The sequence below is a fragment of the Numenius arquata genome, chromosome 13 (assembly GCF_964106895.1).
Source record: "Numenius arquata chromosome 13, bNumArq3.hap1.1, whole genome shotgun sequence".
Lineage (NCBI taxonomy): Eukaryota > Metazoa > Chordata > Aves > Charadriiformes > Scolopacidae > Numenius > Numenius arquata.
In genome coordinates this window covers 3,680,073-3,696,443 of record NC_133588.1, presented here as the reverse complement: position 1 = coordinate 3,696,443, position 16,371 = coordinate 3,680,073, and the positions used below count along the sequence as shown (strand labels likewise).

At 39.3% G+C, this 16,371-nt stretch overlaps 1 protein-coding gene across 5 annotated transcripts in view; it reads left to right on the top strand.

Annotated features, from left to right (window-relative positions):
- Positions 1 to 10,149, top strand: part of CHD9 (chromodomain helicase DNA binding protein 9) — an 81,144-nt gene extending 70,995 nt beyond the window's left edge. For 3 of the 5 annotated variants that reach the window (XM_074157853.1, XM_074157852.1, XM_074157855.1), the window contains exons 32-38: positions 992 to 1,264; positions 2,049 to 2,217; positions 3,268 to 3,407; positions 3,908 to 4,129; positions 4,992 to 5,120; positions 7,135 to 7,239; positions 9,286 to 10,149. In XM_074157853.1, the coding sequence (XP_074013954.1) occupies positions 992 to 1,264; positions 2,049 to 2,217; positions 3,268 to 3,407; positions 3,908 to 4,129; positions 4,992 to 5,120; positions 7,135 to 7,239; positions 9,286 to 10,149 (1,902 nt within the window). The remainder of the gene's footprint in view (positions 1 to 991; positions 1,265 to 2,048; positions 2,218 to 3,267; positions 3,408 to 3,907; positions 4,130 to 4,991; positions 5,121 to 7,134; positions 7,240 to 9,285) is intronic. The other 2 variants (XM_074157854.1, XM_074157856.1) reach the window with 1 other exon arrangement.
- Positions 10,150 to 16,371: the final 6,222 nt, after the last annotated feature.

Genomic DNA, 16,371 nt, shown 5'->3' with positions numbered 1-16,371 from the left:
AAGAGGACTAGACCCAGTACTGACCCCTGGGGGACTCCACTTATGACAGACCTCCAACTAGATTCTGTGCCCTTAATAACATCATGTCACGGGGGCTTGGCAGACAGGGAAAAGTGGCCTTCAGAGTGTACAAAACCAGAGGTTTTGCAAATACAGGGGAGGGTCTTGAACCTGGCAAAAAGCGTTTGCTTCAGAACAGGTAATTTTAGCTTTCACATTTTTTATTTCACAAATAACTGAGCTCTGAAATCATCAGAAAAACTTGGTAGTTTCTGGAGTCTGCACATACTTGGCTTTATTGGGCCTTGAGACCTGCGTGTTGTGCAGGTGTGTGAAGTCAGGGCTGTCTTTGGTGTCTAAAGGACGTGAAGGAGGAATAATACAGTTTCAAAAGCTAAAATGAGACATCCGTTTTGTAAATGCTATTTGCCAGATAAGCTACGGTGCTCCTCACCCTGGCTGAGACCCTGCTACCAATGAGACAAAGCCAGACCTACAAATACCCCTTCAGTTGTTACCCTACCTTTCCTTAAAAATCAGTGAGAGAATGTGTTTCAAATATTTGCAGGCCCTGTATAGAATCATAGAATCACAGAATGGTTCGAGTTGGAAGGGACCTTAAAGATCATCGAGTTCCAACCCCCCTGCCCTGGGCAGGGACACCTCCCACCAGAGCAGGTTGCTCAAAGCCCCATCCAGCCTGGCCTTGAACCCCTCCAGGGATGGGGCAGCCACAGCTTCCCTGGGCAACCTGTTCCAGTGCCTCACCACCCTCACAGGAAAAAATTTCTTCCTAATGTCAGGTTGCATGTTTTTTTACAGGTGGTGAAAATAAGTCCAAAAGTGGCTTTCACAAACTTTTGCAGTGAATCCAGGAACTTAAAAATCTTTAATTCCGGTGATTTTGCGGTTAGAAGATAATACGTAAATCTAATGTGTACGGTGTTGGTAGGCATTACTCTTACAGAAGTACTTTCCCCTGTTTCTTTAGGATCGAGTTATGATTAATCGACTTGACAGTATTTGTCAAACAGTGCTGAAAGGGAAGTGGCCTTCGGCCCGAAGGAGCTATGACAGCAACACGGTGGCATCTTTCTACACAACCAAACTCCTGGACAGCCCCGGTGCGGCTGTGGAGTACAGTGAGCCCAGCGCACCAACACCCCCTCTCCCAGCCGTTAAAGAAGAATACGATCAATCGCCACAGATGTCAAAGGTGAAGAAGCATGTACGAGAAAAGGAGTTTACAGTGAAAATCAATGACGTATGTTTATTTTTATTGCCCTAGGACCTGATTGCGATTGCGGTGTGCGGCATGCTTTACCTGCAAGTGGCTGCCTGCTCTCACTCTCACTTCCTTCACACACTTGTTTGTGGGTATTTGGGTCTGCTGCTTCCGGGCATTGAGTGTTTGGGTTTGGGCTTTGTTTTTTGGGGGGGTTTGAAGCTTTTTTTTTAATTATTATTTATTTGCATAAGCCACTAGAAGGAATCATTGTTATTTCTCTGAGTTGAAATTTTGCCATTCTGGTGCTTCCTTAGACAGCCTGTTTGATGCTGTTTTTAAGAAATCTGGGTGGTAAAAAAAGGTATTTCTGTTGTTTGGCTTTTTATAAACATTTCAGCATGTCCTAGCCAGCAAGCGCTTCGTGGCCTTTTAGAGGGTTATAGGTCAGTATCCCAGTTTAAACGCAGGCAGTTTGGGATCTCTTGGTAGCACATAAACATGTATCAAAATTCCCTCTTGTAATTGGGTTTGGCGTTTCTTTAGGACTGGATCAGGGAGGTAGACAGCTGCTCAGTGTCTGGATTTTTCGATTGAGATAGTAGATAACTTAAAATTTATATTCATAGAAACAATTCCATGCAATCTCTGTTCAGATTTGTTTTTTACATTGAGGAGAAGCAAGGCTTGGTTTAAGGCCTCATACAATGTTTTCGTTCTTCCTCAACTCTTCTGGAGTAACTTCGTATGTGAGAATCCTGATTATGAAGTAGTCATTTCTGCTTCAGAAGAAGCTCTTCTAACCCTGGCATTTATTTAACAGGAAGGTGGTTTGAAATTGACTTTTCAGAAGCAGGGACTGTCTCAGAAAAGGCCATTTGAAAGCGAGGAAGGTGCATTGGGACAGCAGCAATACCTGGCTCGGCTACGTGAACTCCAGAGCGCTTCAGAAACCAGCCTTGTCAACTTCCCAAAATCGCTTCCCGAATCAGGTACGTAAAATGTCAGAGGGCATAGGGGTTAGTGTTAAATCTTATCTTCTGGGTTCTTCTGTTGATCTCCGTGTGGAGAGAGATGTTTGAAATGTTGCTGCTTCTAAACTGCAGTCTTGGAGGCATGCTCTGGGCACCGAAGTTGAGGCCTGAGGTTGGACCATGTGAATATTTTCTCACAGAGTCAGTTATTGTAACATTCATTTAATAGAAGGATGCAATTATACATTAGAAACACCCCCACAAGAAGATTTTAATAATTAAAAAGTGCATCGCTCTGCTCTGACTGCTCTGTCAGTTTAAATCAGAACTTGTTGGGGCTACTTTGTAAATAAAGAGGAAGAGTCTCAGATTTATGCCTGTGTCAGTTTGCACTTTGCATGTTCTTTCCTGTGTCTCGTGTAAAGAGACAGTGGAACCAATTTAGAACCAATTTTTGGCTTGTAGCCAAAAAATTACAGCTGATTTTCATGAAAAAATATTGGTAGGTGTACACTGACAAGTAAAAACGAGCCCAAAGTAAGCAGTTACAATTTGGATTAAAATATTTGAAATTACTAGAATTGGGTGCCTGATTTAGGGCAGCTTCTGATTAAATGGCTGCAGTTCATTGAGCTGTCATACAGGTGTGCAGGAGAACATTTCCTTTAAAAAAAAAAAATACTACCCTTCACTTGCATTTTGTACTTTCTTTTTCTTTTGCGACATACCATTAAGGTCTTGTTATAAACATTTGTTTAGGGCTGTCTGCCTCTGAGTGTGTGTGAAGTCAGCAGTTTTTAACAGCTCTCCTCCCTGTACAGATGGATTTAGAGGGGGTGGGGGACAGTAAAAGGAAACTTTCATAGTTACAGTGGCTTTTCAGAGCTTGATATTAATAGTGTTTTAAACAGTCATAAAACAATAGGCCATTTCTGTTAGATATTACATGTATAAATTTTATGCACTTGCACAGTTACAAGTAATTTTATTTCCTTTTTTTATTCAGACGTGGTTCTTGTTATAAACAGCTCAAGCGTCTGACGCTAATTTTATTGCATCATTAATTAGGTACTTCCAGTCACTTAACAGCCAGTGCCAACGGAGTCATAGTTGACAGTCAGCCTGTAGTCAAAAAGAGAAGAGGAAGAAGGAAGAATGTGGAAGGAGTTGATGTCCTCTTTATAAATAGAAATAAACAGCCTAATCATGTAAGTAAACTTGATTTTATACCCAAAAATGAGGTCCAAATTACTGTTAATTCCTTAACTGAGCATAACCAGCTGTCAACATACAACAAAAACTTTATTACTTAAACCTGTTGGGTTGGGGTTTTTTTTCTGAAATTGTTCGCTGGCAGCGTATAACTACACAAATGAGAAGTTGTAGAGCTTTACTAAATATTAGATATATTCATTATTGATAACTATTTTGGAAAAGTAAGTTTAATTCTAGTTTCGATGAACTGTAAATAACAATCTATTATTAAAAACTTGATATTTACCTGGCAACACTGTCTGTCACCCTTTCCTGTAACGTGTTACAGGACCCGATTGTACAGTGAGATAAAGGGCGGTAAGTGATGTCACTGGGTCCTTGAGTGTGTGTGTAATGATCTGCAGGACTGCAGCTCTCATTGTATCATACATGGACCCATTGTGATGGTTTGTTTTCTATGGAGAATTTAGTCAAACATTTTTAATTTCTCCAGGTTAATCCAGGTATCAACTCCTGTCAAGCTGCTGCAGGAATGAACCCAGCGCTCACATACACACAGTCCCAAGGCATGCTCGATGCAGAGTCTCCAGTTCCTGTTATTAACCTAAAAGATGGAACGAGGCTTGCAGGTGATGATGCCCCCAAAAGAAAAGATTTAGAAAGGTGGCTTAAAGAACATCCTGGATACGTTGAGGATTCAGGAGCTTGTATTCCTGTGAGTATTCGTTTCAGCTAAACAGTAAAACGTTTCTCATAAAACGTATTTGAATTTGTATTCCATGTTACATGGAATTATTCTTTCCCTGTTCTTCTATTTTGTTTAGGAAAAGGAAAACATCTGTTTCTTTTTACATAATTTGAGGTCTTGTTTTGTAATTCTTTTTACATTTTTGTAATTCTTTTTATATAATCTCAAGGCTCTTGAGCAGACTTGCTTTTCCCTCATAAATGTAGTTGCTAAGAAAAGCAATATTAAACAAAGACATTTGATCTTAGTTTTTCTAATCCTAAGTGAAATTAGACAATCTAAGATAAGAAAACTCCTATTACCGTGATACGGATGATGGGAGCTGAAAGTGTGTGACAGCGTATTTAGTGATGTGCGAGAGGATGAAAGACTGTCGTGTGGGATGTATCTCATACCCACGTTGCAGTGCTGTGGCAGTGATGTTTGTTGGGGGTATGATGTTCTCGTTTTACCTCTGAATTTGAGATTTGTTAATGTTGAACAGAACGTGAGAAAATCTCATTTATGACGCCCGGAATAACAACCTTACCTCTCCCTAAAGATGTTATAATACAAAACAGTAGCGACATTCCTCACAGCTAAAGCTCTGTTGAAAACTGAAAAATTATTAAAACAAAGCAGTGGGTAGAGGCATCAGAGAGAGGACTTAGTGTTGTCTACCGGACTGCTTATTATGATGGGGATTAGTAAATTAGTATTGTTACTAAAATACTTCTGAAATCGAAGATGACTTCAAATGAGTGCCCGAATCAAGAGAATGCGCAGACATCTTACCATTTTTAGAAGTTACATCAGAAAGATAATTGGCTTTTAAATTGCTTTATAACAGAGGATGCAGCTGCACGATGGGAGGCCCAAACAGAAAAGGCACCGTTGTCGAAACCCTAATAAACTGGACGTTAATAGTTTGACTGGTGAAGAACGTGTTCAGCTCATAAACAGAAGAAATGCGAGAAAGGTATTCGTGTTTCTGTTCCCGTTCTTCTGTTCCCCGAGTGAAAAGTTACCTGAAATGTAGAACCTCTGACATTACACTCGCTGAAACACTGTGTACAAATGAAAGGCTTTTGTTTGAAGGTTTTGGCACAGAGCAAGGAAGTCGGTGACAATCTTCTAGTAAGCGTTTTCCAACTATGAAGCTTATTACCCTGTGGTTTAGGTTCGGGTAGGATTGAACACTATATGGCAATATTTGCGCCACTGACTAATACAGAGGCATGGCCGCTGAAATAGATGTTGTTCTGATCAAAGTACCAACTTTCACACAAGTTTTAAACTTTGTGTACATCTTCTTGTTACGACTGTTGACATGTTTAAAATTACATTAGTAGTGTGTCCTGCATGGAAACTTGTCTGTTGGAATTGCTTTAATCCTGGGTACTTGGATTATGTTGGTTTTTTCTTTTTTCAGTTCTCTCTGGCATTTGACCTTTATGGTTCATTAGTTCGTATCCGTTGTAAATCATATTGCTAGGTTAAGCAGTAGTGTAACAGGGGAACAAAAGTAGAAGGGGAATTCTTGTGTAAAATCCTGGCAGTGGAAGATGGGAGACCAGGGGTTGAAGTCAAGCTTTTGGACAGGTGATCAAAGTTTGGGAAAAGGGATAATGCATTTGAATAGGCTTTGGGGAAGGCTGAAAGGCAATATTCGAGAAAAGCGTGCCGAACATTAGTGTAGTTTATTGAACACGTGTGGACAGATGTGTGGGCTGGTGTCTGTGAGTGTCAGGGTAGAACCAGAGCAGCAGTCCAGTGGGAACCTTGGAGTCTTTGCATCAAGGTGTGGAGTCTTGTGATAACTGCCAGCTTTTCTTTTTGTTAGAGACCGCTTGAGAGGAAAGCAGGGATTATCCTGCTGCTATATTAAGGTCAGAAGCTTTTTGTATCTGTAGAGGAGAGTGAGGCAGAATTTGAGAGTCTTGAATCTCTCCAGTGCATTGAGACAGCAGCTCTAAAGAGGAACCTGTGTGGCTGCTAGTCTCGAAAAACATTCAGCCTTGGCTGCTCACTGTAAGCTGTGCCCTGAGGAATCTTTGCCAAGTTGATGATCAAGGAGTGAGGGGTCTGATCTGTGATTGCTGTAAAAGCCTGTGTTTTCCTGATGGCTTTTTTTGACTTAAAAATTTCCACACCATAGTTGAGACTCTGTTCTGTTACTTTAACCTCAATTTTCCAATTTATAACCTGTCCTCAGCTTCTCATTTTGTCTCATTTTCTGTTTTAGTTCAGTTAAATACTTAGTAGCAGAGGGAGAGGGGACCAAAAGTAGCCTAGAAAATGGGAGTTTAAGTTGCAATTTATAGACAAAGCTGAGCAGAAACTGGAATTCTTTTTCCTTTTTTCTTTCTACCACTTTTTCTTTCTTTCTGGATCTGAATAATACTTGTGATTAATTTGAAAGACTGTTTTCCTGCTTATGTGATTTTATTAGGACATGCTGTCTAGCAATCTTAACTTGGCCTTTGTCGCGTGAAAAAAAAAATACAAGAAATTATTTCACAAGAGAAGCAGAGTCTTCTAATAGAAGTGATTTTAGAAGTTGACTGAAATGATAGAATAGGATGTATTGGATAGGACTGATTTATTGGATAAAGGGAAAGCTTAACGAGATTGTAATTACAATCTTCTTGTTAATACTTGGACCGTTACTGTTGTCTATTGATGTGGTTGCATTTCCATTCATTGCATATCTAAATAAACTCTCGTATTAAACATAAGTAGGAATGTCAAGTTGCAAAGTATGAGTTTAATAGGCGAGTTTGGGTTTAGTAGATTTGGAACACATCAAGAATATCTCACATGCACTGCCAGGTATCAGTCAAAAACTGTATCGTACTCATTGATAATTTAAAGTCAGACTTTATCTGCATTGCTTTATATGAAAGGCAAAACTGAAACCGTGTCAGGTATGAACGTTGCCTTTTTCTTATTGAATGAGAAGTATTTCCTGACTTGTGTCTTCTGCTTCTCAGGTGGGGGGTGCGTTTGCTCCCCCTCTGAAGGATTTATGCAGGTTCTTGAAAGAAAATCCGGAGTATGGAGTGGCTCCTGAATGGGGAGAAGTTGTAAAACAGTCTGTGAGTATCTGCAGAATAAGATAACCGTGATATGAAATGTATCGTAAAAACAAACAAGGCAAACGGGGAAAAAAATGGCATGCCAAAAGGCATGCTTTTCGTTTTTGGTGTTACATTAAACGTGGAATTTGAGTCAATGTTGGCTTTTATTCCCTCAGCTCAGTTCTCTAACCTGGTTTGGTGGCACAGCTGTGAGTAGGAGGGAGGGAGGGACAGTGGTTGGCAACCCCAAATTAGAGATTTGGTTGAAGGTGCTACAATACTGTGACTTTTTTATCTCGTAAGTGTAGCCTTGAAGGTTTTTAGGAAGAAAGGTGTTAGCCCACAGAATACTTCAAGTTACAGTGAGGAACATAAATAAAATTTTAAGTCTTTATTTTATTTTTTAATTAATTTGCTTTCAGTGTGCACCTTTGTGAAATTACTACCTGCAATCAAAATGTAAATCAAGTATTACTATAGCTATTTTCTATTACTTAAAATTTCTATTTTCTATTTCTTAGAGGTTTTGGTTTTAGCTAAAAACTAACGTTGAGATGCCATTGGAGGGAACAAGGTTTAATATATTAGTATATTCTTGGGAGTAGGTCTGCACTGTAAGCTCAGTGTTGCCCCCTGTATTCCTTCTGTATGGATTACCAGCAAAGTCAGCGATGAGAGAACTACATCCCATAGTAGTCTTCAGCCAGCTTCTTACTAGTAGCAAGATGCATTCAGCAGAGTTTGAGGTTTGGTTTTGTTTGAGGTTTGTAGTTGATTAAACTTAAAAGAGGAACGTTTTTTGATAGACTTTGTCCACAGTTCCAACAAACCAGCAGGAAATATTATGTAGCTGGTCTCTCTTTCCTTCGAAGCGTCACTGGTTCGAGTATGGTGTATGGTTCCGAGTTTGTTCCCCGTTTGCCTTGAAGATAAGAACACATTTTGTGTTGTATAATAAAGAATGGTTTCTGGGTAACTACTCTTCCGTTCCATGTGTCCAACAGAAGTAAGGATGGTTTTGTCAATATTTTTGTGAAGTCTGTTTCCTCACCTACTATAACTTGTCAGAATTGTATTCTATTTACCTTACACCTTCAGCCTCTGGCAAAGAAATTACCAGGTTAATTTTTTTTTTCTAGTTCACTATCAACAGAGCTTGTAATCTTTCTGTGAAATTCTAAATGCTAGTCTCTCCAGTCTCCTTGTGGGGCATTCTGGTAGAAAAATAGGTAACTAGGAACAGAATTAGACTGCAGTGAATAAAGGTATAAGTAACAGCAGAATTACTTCTAGAATTTAGAGTGATGCACAGGACAGAAGAATAGAGCATGAGTTCTGAATTCCTCTAGTTTTATTAGGCTAGTTTAAATTAGAGTTATTTGCTGGAGGGGGGGAAAAGGCTATTGTAGTGTGGAGGTGAGTGATAGTTGATCTTATGATTGCCATTTTTAAGAGGAATTTTCAAGTCCACGCATTTCAAGGAGAATAGTACTAGTTCCCGTTGTAAGGAGGGCTTAGAGAGGTGAAGTAATAATGTGCAAGCTCAAAAAAGAAGTGCTCTGAATTTCATTTTAATTGAACTTGAGTCTTTATTGTTAAGTTTATAGGTGAGGTGAAATATGAGGACGTTAGACAGTAACAAAAAGGGCTTGGAGATTGTTGGTCTGTATGCAGTCACACGTTTATATTTAACTTTGGGTAACTATTTATTTTTTTTTTAATTAAACTGTCAAATTACTGGAATGTGGTAATACTGCAAAACAATGCTGTTCTAGATCCTAAATAGAGATTGCTCCTATAATTAGCTATATTTGGCTTGATCTGCAAACAAACCTCAAAGGATGAGTTAGCAGAGGGTCTGAGAAGATAACCTGTGGAAATTGGCCTTTAGACGTTTGGGACGTGATAGCCCAGAGTCACCACGGATGCCCGTGAGCTGTCTGGAGGTCAGGCAGCTCTGCTGGCACACCAGAGTAACCTCTGACACTGGTACTGTGCCCTTGGGTCTTTTGTTTGCTTTTACTTTCCTCAAAATACTAAAAACACCCGCTGTATCTCTTGCAGGGGTTTCTCCCGGAAGGTATGTTTGACCGTATCCTCACGGGGCCCGTTGTGCGGGAAGAAGTCAGCCGGAGAGGAAGGCGCCCCAAGAGCGAGATGGCCAAGGCAACGGCAGCTGCAGCAGCCGCCAGCGCCGCCAGCGTGTCGGTGAACCCCCTGCTTGCCAACGGGCTGCTTCCAGGAGTGGACCTGCCCAGCCTCCAGGCCTTACAGCAGAACCTGCAAAGCTTGCAGTCGCTGCAGGTGACGGCGGGGCTGATGGGGATGCCGGCCGGCCTCGCTGCCGGAGGAGAAGCCAAGAACGTGGCTGCCATGTTCCCCATGCTGCTCTCGGGGATGGCTGGATTACCAAACCTGCTGGGCATGGGAGGACTTCTGACAAAGTCTACAGAATCTATTTCAGAGGAAAAAAAGGGAAGCGATTCGAAGGAGGCAGATATAAAGAAAGAAAGGACAGAAGACCAAAATACGGATACTGGTGGTGAAAACTCTGTTTCAAGTTCTCCTTCAACATCCTCTGCTGCTGCAGCTGCCAATCCTCTCTCTCTTAACCCATTACTTTTGTCCAACATACTTTACCCAGGGATGCTTCTCACTCCAGGCCTTAATCTTCATATCCCAGCTTTGTCTCAGTCTAATATTTTTGATGTACAGAACAGTGAAAGCAATGACACGGGCTCAGCCAAGCCCACAGAAGAAAAGGAGGAAAATTCTCGGGTTAGAGATCAGGAAGACAAAGGGGGAACAGAGCCAAGCTCTCACAACGAAAACAGCACAGATGAGGGTTCAGAGAAAGCAGATGCTTCATCTGGATCTGACAGTACATCGTCTTCATCTGAGGATTCGGATTCTAGCGATGAAGACTGACCCCAGACTCTGCACTTAAATTATAAAACTGATTTTGAATTTATTCTTTAATTATTTCATTGTAAATAACCCAGTGTTGAGTGCATCAATGATTTACTGACCGAACATTTCAGTATTTGTTTAGAAGTGCAAACTGCTTTCAGAGACGTTTTGCATGTAATATTTCTTGAAGTTCATAAGTTTCTGAACTTGTATGTACTATCAAATACACAATGGTGTAAAATTACAACAAAAGGCATTATAATTTTGTTGGGGGGTTAATTTTATGAAAATAATGCTCAAGTAAGAGCTGTATATTTAATATATTTGCAGTGAACACAGAATACTTTATGCATATTATTGATTTAATTTGAATATAGTTTTACAGCCTCCTTGACACTTATAATTTACAGATCAAAACTCAGCAATAATTTGGGCAGCTAATGAATGTCATGAAAGCTGTAGAATCTACATCACCATCCATTGCTTTAATTACATGAAAATGCTCTAGTGTTGTGATGCACTGCTGTTTCCAATTCAGGTACAAGTGTGTTTAAAAGAAGATAAATTTTTTTCCCAATCAGCCAATGAAACTGGCTACCTGTTACCTCAGCTGAGTTAGTTTAGGAAGTTTACATTGGTTTCTATTACTTGTTTTCAGGTTTTGTTTTGTTTTCTAAAGACATCCTGTATATCATGTTAAAATCTGAGTTATTTGAGATACGACTGTTGGGGTTTTTTCCCCCCTTATTACATCTGTTCTCTTTGACAGCAGTAAGGGGAAATTAAAGCAAAAACTGTCCTATCTCATGCTACTTGGCACCATGTAGATCTATTTAGTTTACACCTTGCAAAGTTTTGGGCTCCCTCCGCAGAATTCAAAGTCCCAAAATGAGGAGTAGTTTCCCCAAGACTCAGAAGAGGCAAAGCGTCATAAAGTGCCACTGAAAAGACCTTTCAACACTGCATACTTCATGTAAAAATTGTTTGTTTGCTTTGTTTGTGTAAATTTCTATTTGTGTTTTATGTCATAAAACCTCCTGGAGTTACCAGTTAATAATGGTAAATAAAGTATAGATAGTTTTGAACTCCTTTTGAGTTTAAACTTCTCTGCAGATTTAAATCTGACTAAATGTTAAATATTGCCCAAAATCATTATTGGGATATCACTTCGTATATTATGCTGAGTTACCCACTAAAGAAAAAGCACTTTGAATAGTAAGGACAACAAATTATTTCTAGAAACCACAGTAACAGGGCATAAGACATCTGTTTTAAGTCCAAATCCTTGGAACCCTTTACTATATAAAATCTGTCTAATATTTGATCTGTGATACGATTCCTCCTCCTTCTTAAGCTGCTATTACTCTGACACAAATTGAGGCCCAGGTTCACATTCACGGAAGTTCTGAACTTGACTGAGACTTCAGTTGACCTTGGTTACATCATCTGCGGTCCCAGAATAGGCAAGTGTTAAGAGAAAATAGGTACAGGTACTAGTAGAAGTCATTGAAAAAGCTTTACAAAGGGATAAATTTAAAAAATAAAAAACAAAAACTGTATATTTTGATATAGTTCTGTTGCTTGCTTGTACAGTAAAACAACTGTGTTGTTTTTTTTATCAAGAACTTTACCAATGAAATATAAGTTTCTATGTGCAAAATAACTAGCCCCATGATTAGAAGCAGTATTACATGTAATTACACAATTATACAAGTACCATTTGGATTGTGCTGGTTACGTATTTTCCCAAATAGTATTCTGATTTTTGGCCCTTCATGCAGTGTCTTAGCAATAGTGAAAATTAAAAACTGCCAAGAGAAGGGGGTAGCAATTCTTCATGATGAAAAAGAAAAAAAGTATTTCATATTTAATATTTTGCCCTTTGTAATATAGCACTTTTATTTAACTAGGATGCATCTATGAAATAGCCAAAGTTTTACAAACAGTTATTAACTTAGTTTGCTGATGGAGTATGTCAACAATACCATCACTTCCCACCCTTACCCCACGAAACAAATCCTAAATCTTGTGGCTAAAACCTAATTTATATCAGATTTATGAAATAAAGTATTTTCCTAATTATGGTCAAGTGAGTTTGGTTACCATTCTAGTGATTCTTTCTATGTGATAAGGCAATTACAGTTTCAAGTAATGAAGGCTGGTGTAGACTTGAACATAAAATATTTGGTTTATTTCTAATCAGTTTAAACCAGAAGGGGAAAAAACATCCCGCTGTCAGCTAAACTATATGCAAATACGGTTGTATAAAGTTAAGGGTTATAAGGAAACCTCAGTAGAATTACACTAATACTGAAGTTAAAAGGATATCCAAGGTGATGATAAAGTGTGTGTTGGTAGTTACTAAAAGAACCTTAGCTGTTATTGCCTTGTATTTCTATCCCTTGTTTCAGGCTTCATGATCCAAGTCTTAGTCCAGGTTTTTTTTGGACATTTGCAATATTTGCCAGTTGTGTTCTGTGTAGTCTGAATTTGCTTTCTGTAGTTGAACAAGCGTCTTAAAAAGTCATTTGTAATTTATTGAATTACTTTCTATGATGTTCTATAGAGCAAATGGAAGTTTAATTATTTTTTATTAAACATATTCTTTGACTACCCATGATCTCGGCCTCAGTATGTGAAAATAACACTCTCTGTGTAAGGATTAAACACGTCTTTCAGCAGCAAAAGTTAAGTTTCAGTGTTAAGCTCTAAATGTGAAATTATTCTTAAGAGGTTAAAAAAAAAAAAAAAATATTCAAGCCAAGGATGTAACACGTGCACAAGACACACACCCCTCCAAAGGCCATGCTTTACTCTTCTGTCGTTTTTCTGGGAATCAATTTCCTGTAATTCTGTTGTCTTACAAACAAAGTAAGCTGCTGCTCCAGCCCTTCAGTAGTTACGGTTAGCAAGGAGTTTAGAGTCTAGGGTCTGGTCCAAAAGTTGACTTACTTTGAAATAATGACACATCTAATGTTCCAGGGTAAGCGTGTTGGCAGTGGGGTGTACCTGCTGAATCTTCCTTTTTAAAACCCTGCATTACATTCTACGTGTTTACTAAATCTTTTAATTACGTACACAGCACTTAGTATTGCTATTTTTCATGTATTTCTTACAGGGCACGGACATTTCCCTGAACGTGAGTTGTCTCCTGGTTATCAGATGTCACCTTGTTTTACCCTGTCACTGCACGTGAAGGATTCAGTGGTATCCCCTTATTTCTTCCAGTCTGGATTTCATCTGCAGATCCTGAGCATCCTTTCAGAGCCGCTGCTTTCCGAAACCTCTGCACAGGTGACAAAAATGCTCTGTTCTCATGTTCTCCCCGGTTTCTTTTTTCCTTTGAAGTCCTGCAGAATCCCTGGTAGTACTTTTTAAAATTTATTTTTAGCAGGTCTATTAGAAAATTGTCACAGATTTAAAAAAAAAAAAAAAGGATAAATCATGTCTTGTCATTTTACGATCCGGTCCTCTCAGCCTGTAAATTAAAATATAACTACATCTATTTTTTCAGTGAAACTACTTCCAAGGAACAGATGATCTAGGCACAGAATTGGTGTTTAATTTCTTGCAGTCCATCAAACATTTTTGAAACTGTCTGGGTATGATGATTAGATGATACTATTAATTGGGTGTCCCAGGCAAATTCCTGTCCTAGATGTTGTATCTTGTCTGTGAGGAAGTTTTTTCTGCCGTGTTGTTTAGTAATCTGGTTTTTATTTATTGCTCAGTACGACAGTACTGAGACACCAGCAAAATGAATGTTCACTTCTTAACTGCCTGCGTTTGAGCCGTGGTGATCCTGGTGCACGGGGTTAATACGAAGGGATCTGCAGTGCAGCATTATATGAAATTATTTGTGATATGAAAGTCACATTCAGTTGTATCAACAGTTTCTGAAGTAGTTCTATTACACCTATAATTATCTTCACCATAAGGTGTATCAGTGTCGTGTGGGATTTACACTGCTGGAGTTGAGCAACATTTCAGATTTTACGTCTGTAGGTGGTGGCTACAGAGGAGACTAATTACACTTGCGTAGCTACAGGAGTTTACAAAATATCTCCTGGCTTATCTAAATGGCCCTAGTGTTGTACAGGCAGGCGGCACCCGTTCCTGTGTTGTGTTTAGAAGAAAGGGAAATAAAGATAATAGCTTTCCATAACTAAACTGTAAGAAAATCTTCATTATTTTTAACTAATGATTCATAAAATGAAATTCTTCTGTTAAAAGATAGTTATGGGGAGGGACTCTTGATCAGGGAGGGGAGCCATAGGATGAGGGGAACGGTTTTACACTGAAAGAGGGGAGATTTAGATTAGATACTAGAAAGAAATTCTTTCCTGTGAGAGTGGTGAGACCCTGGCCTAAGTTGCCCAGAGAAGCTGTGGCTGCCCCATCCCTGGAGGGGTTCAAGGCCAGGCTGGATGGGGCTTTGAGCAACCTGCTCTAGTGGAGGTGTCCCTGCCCAGGGCAGGGGGGTTGGAACTGGATCATCTTTAAGGTCCCTTCCAACTCTAACCATTCTGTGATTCTATGATACAGCAAGGACTTGTGATAGTTCGGTGTCTCTGACAAAGGCAAGTTTTAGTTAACATTTCCTTGAGGAAAACTGTTCTTTCAGAAACCCTTTTCTAGCTTTTAGTACTTAAGTACTAGAAGTGAGATAGGTCTTTGAAAACATTGACAATATGCACAGAGGAAGGATGTTGAAATGCATTATAACTCCAGCGGTGTCAGTAAATTACATTGTTCGTTATTGCCCAAAGTTCCAGCCTGCCAGAAATGATAAGCAATTATTTTGATTGTTGTATTTCAGTTTTTAACCCAGCATTTTAGGAACACTGTTCACTGAGAAATAAATACAAAGAATTAAGGAAAATTGTCCACAAAATAGGGTGGGCTGGAGTCTTGAAATGGAGAAGGACATACAAGTATCCATTCAGAGGCGTTTATGACCCCAAAACTCTTTGACTTGCACAATTTAAATTTTGGCTTCAATTTAGAGTATTTTATACTCCAGCTAGTTAGCATTCAGATTTCTTTTGAAAAAACCCAAACTACTTAGTGTTAATCAAACCTTAGCATTTCTCTACTTAAAAGGAGACATTTCCAAATTAGCCAAATTAAGGCTATGATCTTTTTTTTAGCACTGCCTCCTTCTAGGCGCTCACAGGGAAGGAAGGAAAGTGCCATTCACAGGATCCTGCCTTAAACTTATCCTGCAAAAGGGGGACTTTTTTTCCCTGCCTCTTTCCTGCTTCATTTGTGAACGAGAATTAAGAGTGCAAATTCTCATTAGTGTTCCAGGTAAGATCCCTTGTGCCTGACCCTTTTATGCTCTTTTCTGTATACAAGGGAGGCTGGTTTGGGAAATTCTTGGGATCTTAGTGTCAGATACGGTGTCACCATCTCTCTTTTTTTTTTCTACCAGTGCTCACCAAAATTGATAGCATGTCCTCGAGCTGTTTTCTGTTCTCAGAAGCTTTTGATTTGGGAACTGCTGTGTCTCAGCTCTTCTGCTTCACGCTGTTTGACCTCTGTTCAGCTTCTCAAAGAACGTGGTAGGAGCTCGGCTTTTTGCTCCTGTGAGGCAGAGTTTTTAACTCCTAGTCCCTAAATAAGTGTGCAATGCTGAAATACGTGTGCCTGAAGCCCTTTGATGCTCCGATTGCGCTGGTGGGAGCACCTGTGGCTTTAACTTACTTTTACAATATTGGTAGATACAATACGGAATCCAGTAGTGGAAATGATTTAAGTAATTGACATTCCGGATGAGGATATCTCTTTATTTCAGTGCTCATGTTGAACATTGCTGTTGTCTTAAAAAAAACCTTGCTTCTTTGTAAAAGGAGAAAAGGAGGAAGAGAAGTGAAGGAACAAGTGAATTTCAAGACCCGCCTGGATGCAGTCCTGAGTAACGTGCTCTGACATGCTCTGGGCAATCCTGCTTCAGCAGGGGAGTTGGACTAGATGATCTCTATGGTCCCTTCCAACTCTAAAAATTCAGTGAAATTCAGTGAAATTTAAGTCCTTAGGGATTAAAAATATTTCAGTCTGTCTATTATGTCTAAAATGTTTCTTGTCTAAGTTTTCAGTAGACCGTTAAATGAAACATTACTTTTTTTAAAGTCTTCTACACAAAAGCAGTCAAGTTAACGTTTATTTACAAAGTCTGGATGCATAAAATCACAGGGAAGTATGGAGGTGTCATCACAGCATAATAACCTTACTTTTAAC